The sequence below is a fragment of the Carassius auratus genome, chromosome 24 (genome assembly GCF_003368295.1).
Source record: "Carassius auratus strain Wakin chromosome 24, ASM336829v1, whole genome shotgun sequence".
NCBI lineage: Eukaryota > Metazoa > Chordata > Actinopteri > Cypriniformes > Cyprinidae > Carassius > Carassius auratus.
Window position 1 is genome coordinate 15,519,496 of NC_039266.1, and position 8,439 is coordinate 15,527,934.

Genomic DNA, 8,439 nt, shown 5'->3' on the forward strand with positions numbered 1-8,439 from the left:
ACCCAGACGGCAAAGTGAAGTCATTCATCCGGGTTTGAAGGGGGAGGGAGTAGGACAAATAAATAAATAAATAAATAAATAAAGATGCGTGAGTGAAAGACAGTCGCTGCACAATAGCTTACAATAGTCAGGCGTTTTTACTAGTAGTCTGTTACTTACTTGTAGTCTGTTACTACAAAGTAATTAAAAACTATGTGTTATTTCTTAATTTAACTGTGTACGCCAATATACATTAGTCCCCTGCTTTTATTCCTTATTCCGCATCCCAACAGTTTCAAGTAGCTTGTTACTGATAAACAATTGAAAATTTGTGGTTCAGATGGCTATTTATTTTCACTATGTATTCCAGTTGTTGATGGCACCCAGTTTTACTGACTATTAGCCTAGTATTCATCAGCTCGTCAGCTTTTATGTAACAAGAATTTGGCAAAATTAAAATATAGGCTACGCAAATAACTTGAACTATGTAACCGGCAATGCTTATTAATTTTTTTAACAGTGAATTGAGACCTCACTGACCCCAAATTGTATATGCCAAAGCACTTAGTAAATATGGCTAATGGTGTAAAAAGCTTTTTGCTCAGGCGCCTAGTTAAAAACCTTGAGTTGTCGTTTGGCTCCCTCTGCTGGGTATTTCAAATCAATCAAGCAATATTTTATTACAGGCTAAAGTTACAAATAAAATAAAATAAAACAAATAATAAATAAACAAAAATAAAACAAGACAACAGGACACCATATACAACCAACAGCATCTACCACACATAATAAAAAGTTACAAAATGCAACAACACCAATGTCTCCACAGCTTTGACTGATACGATGTAGTACTAACCCTTATATTTTATAGACCCACAGTAATGTAATTTTTTTTAAATAATTTAGCTGGCAGATAAATTTATACATAAGATTTCGTAACAGTGCTTTAAAAGTGATTACTGATGCACTCAAACATTTCACTTGCACTATGCCATCTACTGTAGGCTCTTTAGTAAAATTCTCATTGCATCATTATAAGCTACTCGCAGCCTCTGTAAACTAGATGTTCTGTAGGAGAACCACAGATGAGCAGTATAAAGTGTTGTACAATATGCTTTAAAAAGTGACACCTTCACCTCATCTGAACAGAAACTAAACTTGCGTAAAAGTATATTCGCCTGCATATACATCATGTGTTGTCTTTCAATATCCCCATCGTCTGTCATGCATTCTGTGATGAAATGTCCAACGTATTTTAAGACTCTTATTAGACAACTTGAAGACTGGAAATGTTATACTTTTATCCTCCTTAGTTCTGCAAACCATAACCGCACTCTTATCAGGATTATATAGCATGTTCAGGACCTTAATCAGAACACATATTTAAAAGCTGTTGAAGACCAGCACTGCTAGGAAAAAACACCACAAGATCATCTGGATAATAATATGATTAACTAGAATATTCCCAATCATACACCCAGTTTTACAAGCATTCAAACATTTAGATTGATCATCCATGCAAAGATGACACAAAATTGGGGACAAAATCCCTCCTCGTCTCACGCCATTACTAAACCCAAAATGGGCAGAGACATCCTAGAACTTGAATAGTGGAAGTCTAATCCAATTGCCTGGAAGACTCAAGGTCAGTGTAAACACATACTGTTTTGTTGACAGGTGGCCTGCTATAGGATCACTACTGGAATGTAGTTGATACATTTTTAGACTAGTCATGTGGACAAAAGTGGAGAGTGGAGCAGTTGGCATCCCGCAGCTGATGAGGAGTGGTTTTGATTGACTTTTTTATTGAGATAAGAACTAGTGTTGGAAGATAACATATAGGCCTATATTTCTTGACCTCCTTGCTCACTCATTTTAGGCTGTTAAATATCGTTGAGAACCCACTACAGTCTCTTTAGTGCAGTTAGTCAACATTGGAGATTATGTGTGTGCTTTTTTCCTGTCTGTATTGATTCCACACCTGTCTGTGTCAGTCAAGGGAAAAGCTGCGCTGGAAAGCCTTAGACGGGCATGACAATAACAGTAATAGGAAGTCATACAACGGCATGAAATGATGAGAAGCTTTCTTCATCTTTTGACGGCGTCCTTGTTTTTCTTCTTTCTGCAAGGTAGGACAAGTTAAATTAACATCTAATAGTTTCATATTTAGAATGTGGAATTTTATGACCCTTAATCTGTCAGCTTTAGTTTTTTTTTTCATGTCTATATAGTAAAACAACTACTAAATGGTAAGTTACAGCACTTTAATTAAAGACTGTATGCTGAATGTGTTATATAAAAGATTGTTATTGAACCAGTAGATGATCATTGTTGTTTTTAATAATTGCATACCTCTGATATAGTTTTTTTGTAAGAGAACCACATCAATATAAGATATTTTCTTCATAAAAATGTGGCAAATACATATTTAGTAAAACATTCTGAAAGGTGAAAGTAGGACTAGTAGGACTGACTTTCACCATGTTTTGCAGAATGTTGGGGCCGGAATGAAGAGGAACGCCTTATCAACTACCTTTTTAAGGAACGGCGCTACAACAAAGAGCTTCGTCCGGTCCAAAATAAAGATGATACTGTAGATATTTACCTGGCGCTGACACTTTCCAATCTTATTTCCTTGGTGAGTAAATAATATTGCCACTATAAGCAGTTTTTGTACACAGAACAGAGGAGGTATTATATACCAGACATATGTGCCATTCCATATACTGTGATATAGGTCAAATAAATATTGTCTGATACTGTGCAAGTCTGTCTAACAAAGGTGTTTTTCCATGACAGAAAGAAGTTGATGAAACATTACTAACAAATGTGTGGATGGAGCATGTAAGTACATTATTTTAATTGTTCCATTGTGCCATGTATAATGTATATGTAATATATAATGAAATTCAATTAATATATATATATATATATATATATATATATATATATATAGATACTGTACATTATAAACTGTACATAATGCTATACACAGTATATGAATGCTGTATACAGTATATATGCTTTGATATTTATTTTATATATTGTATGTTTTTGTTCTCTCTTGACTGCTGTAGGGCTGGACTGATTATAGACTTGAGTGGAATGAAACAGAGTTTGATAACATTTCTGTCCTGCGCCTGCCACCAAGTATGGTGTGGTTACCAGAAATTGTTCTCGAAAACAAGTAGGCGCATTTCTCTGTCATGTTTTATTCCTCAATAGTTCTGTATTTTACATACTTTTTTAATTTTGTTGTTCTTTAAAATAGCAATGATGCCCAGTTCCAGGTGGCCTATTACTGCAATGTGTTGATCTATCCCAGTGGATATGTTTACTGGTTGCCTCCAGCTATATTTCGCAGCTCCTGCTCTATTAATGTCAACTACTTCCCTTTTGATTGGCAGAACTGTTCACTAAAGTTCAGGCACGTTTTTTTTTAAAATATTTTTTATGTCTATCGAAAGTATGAACTACTATATGAATTGCTTCATATATTTTATTGCCTAATGACCCCCACGGCACTCATTGTGTCTCAATCAGCTCATTAACTTACAACGCTAAAGAAATAAGCTTACATCTGAAAGAGGAGCAGGATGAGGATGGAAAGTCCTACAAGGTGGAATGGATCATTATTGATCCTGAGGGATTCACAGGTGAAATCTGACACAAAGATCTTTCTCTTTTTCTACGGTTATTTATATACAAAACCTATCTCTGGATCCGCTCTTGCAGAAAATGGTGAGTGGGAAATTGTTCACAAGCCTGCCAGGAAAAACACTTATAAAAACATCCCGATGGAAAGCAACAAGCACCAGGATATCACCTTTTACCTCATCATTAGACGTAAACCTCTGTTCTACATTGTGAATATTATCATTCCCTGCGTGCTCATCTCTTTCTTGGCCTCACTCGTCTACTACCTGCCTGCAGACAGTGAGTGATCCTGCAGTTTATGGTATTTTATGGCTCATAGACCCCATATTGTCACAGTATAACAGAAAGACAATGACAGTCAATACGTTTGTTACATATATAAGAATCCATATATAACATAGATCACAAATTGGTATGTCATTACATCTTTCTCCTGTTTCAGGTGGTGAGAAGATGACGTTATCCATCTCTGTGCTGCTGGCTCAGTCTGTGTTTCTGCTGCTGATTTCACAGCGTCTTCCTGAGACGTCTATGGCAGTTCCCTTAATCGTGAAGTATGCCATCATCAGATATATTGCTTGGGAATGTTGGGAAAGTATTGATTTAAAATAAAATAATAACAAAAGTATGCTAAAGTTATTTTTATATAAATTATATTTCTATTAATAACAGTAAAATAGTAATAAAATGAATGTTTTTGAACTTGGCAGGTATCTGATGTTTATCATGGTACTGGTCACTATAGTGGTATTGAATTGCGTAATTGTGCTCAACTTGCATTTCCGGACCCCCAGCACCCATGTCATGACAGAATGGACCAAAGAGGTCAGGCCCTCACTTGTCTGTGTGATAAAGTTTTGTTGTTGTTGTTGTTTGTTTTTTGAATGTGAACCCAACTGATAATCTCAGTCATGACAAACTTTGACTATTGTACCCAAAAATGGATGTTGTGTAATGGTAGCATATGCATAGAGATGCAAAAAACAAAAACAAAAAACAAGTATAATTTACAGTAAAAAAAATGATTGAGATTTGCTAAAGATTACATTTATTTTTTTTACCTATGCATTTACCAGATGATTTCATCCAAAGTGACATATAAAAGAGGAAGAAAAATAAAAGTATTGATTTATTTTTATTTATTACCCATTTAGCAGATGCTTTTATCCAAAGTGACCTATAAAAGAGAAACAAAAGCAATTTGTCAATGAAAATTTGCTGAAAATGTTCTCACCCTCAGGATGTCCGAATTTTAGATGCATTAATGTATAATATTAGAATAACATCAATGGATCCTTTCCAATGAATGGTTTCCATCAGAATGAGAATCTTAACATCTGATGAAAACATAATAGTTTATAAGAAATCCACACAAATCCAGTTGAAAAGAAACAAATCCAATTTCTTTGCTTCCTTCTAAAACATACAGGGTATATCCATAATACTGCTTTGTCCAGTGAAAAAGTTGCCTCATCTGAATCAGGTGAGACATATGCAGATAAGAATCATGTACAAGTGAAAACAGTCCAAAACTTTTTTTTATTTTATTTTTAAAATTTTGGTGGATTTTGATATAAGAGGATAACAGAGGATGGACATTTTCATGGGAGAAAGCGTTATTTGGGATTTTGTAGTGTAAAATTAAATAGTTTAAAGTTTTTATAGTAAAGTTAAAGTTAAAACGCTCTATGTTGGATTTGTTTCTTACAAACATATGGCTTTTTGCTTAACAAGACATTAATTGCTAGTCGTGTGGATTACTTTTATGATTGTGATGTTTTAATCAGCTGTTTAGACTCTCTTTCTGATGGCACCCATTCACTGCAGAGGATTATACTGGTGAACAAGTGATGTAATGCAAAATTTCAATTAAATTTTGGGCGACCTAAGGGTAAGTACATTTTAAGCAAATTTTCATTATCTGCCATTTCATCTGCTACAGTTCTTTTTGGAGAAACTGCCTCGTCTTCTGCACATGTCCCGTCCAGAAGATGACAAACCCAGCCTGGAGGGGGCACTGCCAAGGCGTTCCAGCTCATTGGGGTACATCGCCCAGGCTGAGGAGTACTATAGTGTTAAATCACGCAGTGAACTGATGTTTGAGAAGCAGTCTGAGAGGCATGGCATGGCTGCTCGCCCCACTCCCAAAGCCAGTCAGTCCCACGTGATCAACATGACACTTTAAACTCACATTATGATCATATGTAAAGTGTTATCACAGTTTAATGCCATTAATAGAGTAAATTCTTTACAGCGTACACATCCAGTAATGACTCAGAGGTGTCAGAACAGCTGTACAACGAGATGAAACCAGCTGTGGAAGGAGCCAATTACATTGTTAAGCACATGCACGACAAAAACGACTATAATGAGGTAAGAAGACAATTATATCCAGTAAACACTTTGCAGGAGAAGATTTCCCATTTTTAACACTTTAATGCCTTAAGCTTTATAAACTTATAGAAAAAACGTCAAACTATTTGATACATAGGATTTTTATAGTAATTTAGGTGTCACAATAAAAATATATGTTCCACTGCATATATTTTAGAACCATTTTTAGTGATACGTTTAGCCGGTTTTTGTTTTTTTGGGGGGTGGGGGTGGGGGGTTACATTTCATTTCACTTTGAGTTTGAAAAGATAAAACCAGATTCATATTCATATACATGAAAGAAATTGCTTTGCAATATAATATAATATAATATAATATAATATAATATAATATAATATAATATTTTTTTATTTATTTTACTATTTGTATAATGACATTGTTGGTTGCATATAAAGGAATACATATAAATTATAATTTCCACTATAAATGTATCTTATTAGAAATTATATTAAAATTTTTACTTATTTTATTTCAATGATTAATTGAATATTTTTTATCCATTTTATTGAATGGTGAATTTAAGTACTAAACATGTTTGCATTCAGGAAAAGGACAACTGGAGTGGGATTGCCAGGACAGTGGACCGACTCTGCTTCTATGTGGTCACTCCAGTTATGACATTGGGAACCATCTGCATCTTCCTGACGGGTATCTACAACCAGCCACCAGTGCTGCCCTTCCAGGGAGACACTTTCACCTATACAGAAGAAAACAAGCGCTTTTCATGACCTCTCTACACCACACCACTGTGCTAGAGGAATAATGAATAATAGCACTCTCAGAAATGTCATAAAGGATATTCTGACAGCAATGCGAAGCACAAATATAAATAACTCTCCATTTATGCAGGCTTGATTGCTAATATTATTTATGTGGTTTAATAAGTGTGCAGAGTGAGCCTCTTTTGCTGTGAGAAGGGGAATAAAATAATAATGCTTGTCTTTGCCTTCTGGGTGTAACTGTTGTTTCAATGGGTAAACAGTCAAAGTTTTTTTCTCAGCTATTTTTGCTGTGTTGTTATTGCAGAACACTCTCACAGGGACATGTTCAGAACAGAAGCAACCTAATCCATCGAGAGGATCTTAGACATGGAAGGAAAGCAGAACCCACTATTTTAAATTATAAATACAGTTAAAAATGGAACAGCTCACAAACCAGCTGCCCGTCTAAATAAATCATAAATACTGCACTGCAATGTTTCACCACTAGGGTTTAGTACTGCTTCAAAATCTGTTCATCATCTTTCCCTTTCATAATTAGCACTGTTGTGTTATTGAGGCTATTATACATCACCACAGGGACAGGAGAAGGAGAAAAGCGTCTGTAATGAAAAATATAGAGGTTTGATTATGCAGAGTGTAATAGACCGTAAAGTGCATAAATCTTCCTTGGTGCTGGAAACACAGTGAAGCAGACACAGTAATAATAACGGGTTTGAAATAGAGAAAACTTGATTTTGTGTGCAAACCAACCCATGCAAATGTCGCTGTCATGATGCAAGGGTTTGTGGTTTGTTGCCAGGGTGTTCCCCTTCTTTAATTTTTTTGCATATTTTGTCTGCCAGGTAAAACAAACAAACATTTGATTGCTTAGAAAAGCAATAACGACTGTCCTTGACTTGCACAAACAGTCCAATTTAGCACTCTCTCTCTCTATCAGTGCACACACAATCTTGTAATTTATGTAGGTCACTGCTTGGAGATCCTAGTAAACTAAAACTGTCATTATCTTTTTTTAACAAAACATGCAAAAAAGCCAAGCATTAGATAGGAAGCCACACTGTCCTCTCTAGAGTGTCTTTGCCCCATTTATGAGGCAAAATGAGGATTTTCCCACCATTACAGTCCAAGGTCCTTCCCTCCAGCTCAACCAAAGCTGAAGTTGTGAAATGAATAATTAATAGTCCACATGCTGTGGGTTATTAAAGGAAAATAACTAAGCACTCTGGTGTGTCTGGAAAATGATCTGAAGTTGCTAGTAACTTTGATCGATTGACTCTTAAAAACCTTGTTACTGTGGTCCACACAAATTGGCCTTGAGATTGGATCTGAAATCTAAACTGGAGATTAATCCAAAGTTGCTGATGGTTGGGGGGCTGAAGAATGGATCTATATTCCCACCACAGGGACCCCAGCTCCTCTAGACATTTGTCCACTGGTCTTGATAGAATGGTTTAATGGCCTGCAATCGCTCTATTGGAGAGTGTTTGTTAAGCTTTGTGGAAACGGCCATCCATCAGCAGAGTGGTTATGCTATTAAAGAGACAGAAAGAGAGAGAAAGCTCAGAACAGCAAGACCAATAGCTTCAACTAGGCTCATCAAATAGGCATTGTGACAACTGAACCAAAGTAATCTATCAATCATTAATCAATCAATCTTTAGTTGAGCAACACTGATGTAAGAAGGAAT

The 8,439-nt window shown here is 35.6% G+C and overlaps 1 protein-coding gene across 1 annotated transcript; it reads left to right on the plus strand.

The window, feature by feature from the left end:
- Window positions 1-1,900: 1,900 nt before the first annotated feature.
- Window positions 1,901-6,945, plus strand: LOC113042761 (acetylcholine receptor subunit delta-like). Its single transcript, XM_026201776.1, has 12 exons — window positions 1,901-2,108; window positions 2,472-2,617; window positions 2,779-2,823; window positions 3,057-3,166; window positions 3,251-3,406; window positions 3,523-3,635; window positions 3,715-3,915; window positions 4,079-4,190; window positions 4,347-4,461; window positions 5,579-5,789; window positions 5,891-6,009; window positions 6,576-6,945. The coding sequence occupies exons 1-12, from the start codon at window positions 2,051-2,053 to the stop codon at window positions 6,756-6,758; spliced, it is 1,569 nt and encodes a 522-aa protein (XP_026057561.1). The 5' UTR covers window positions 1,901-2,050; the 3' UTR covers window positions 6,759-6,945.
- The last annotated feature ends 1,494 nt before the right edge of the window (window positions 6,946-8,439 follow it).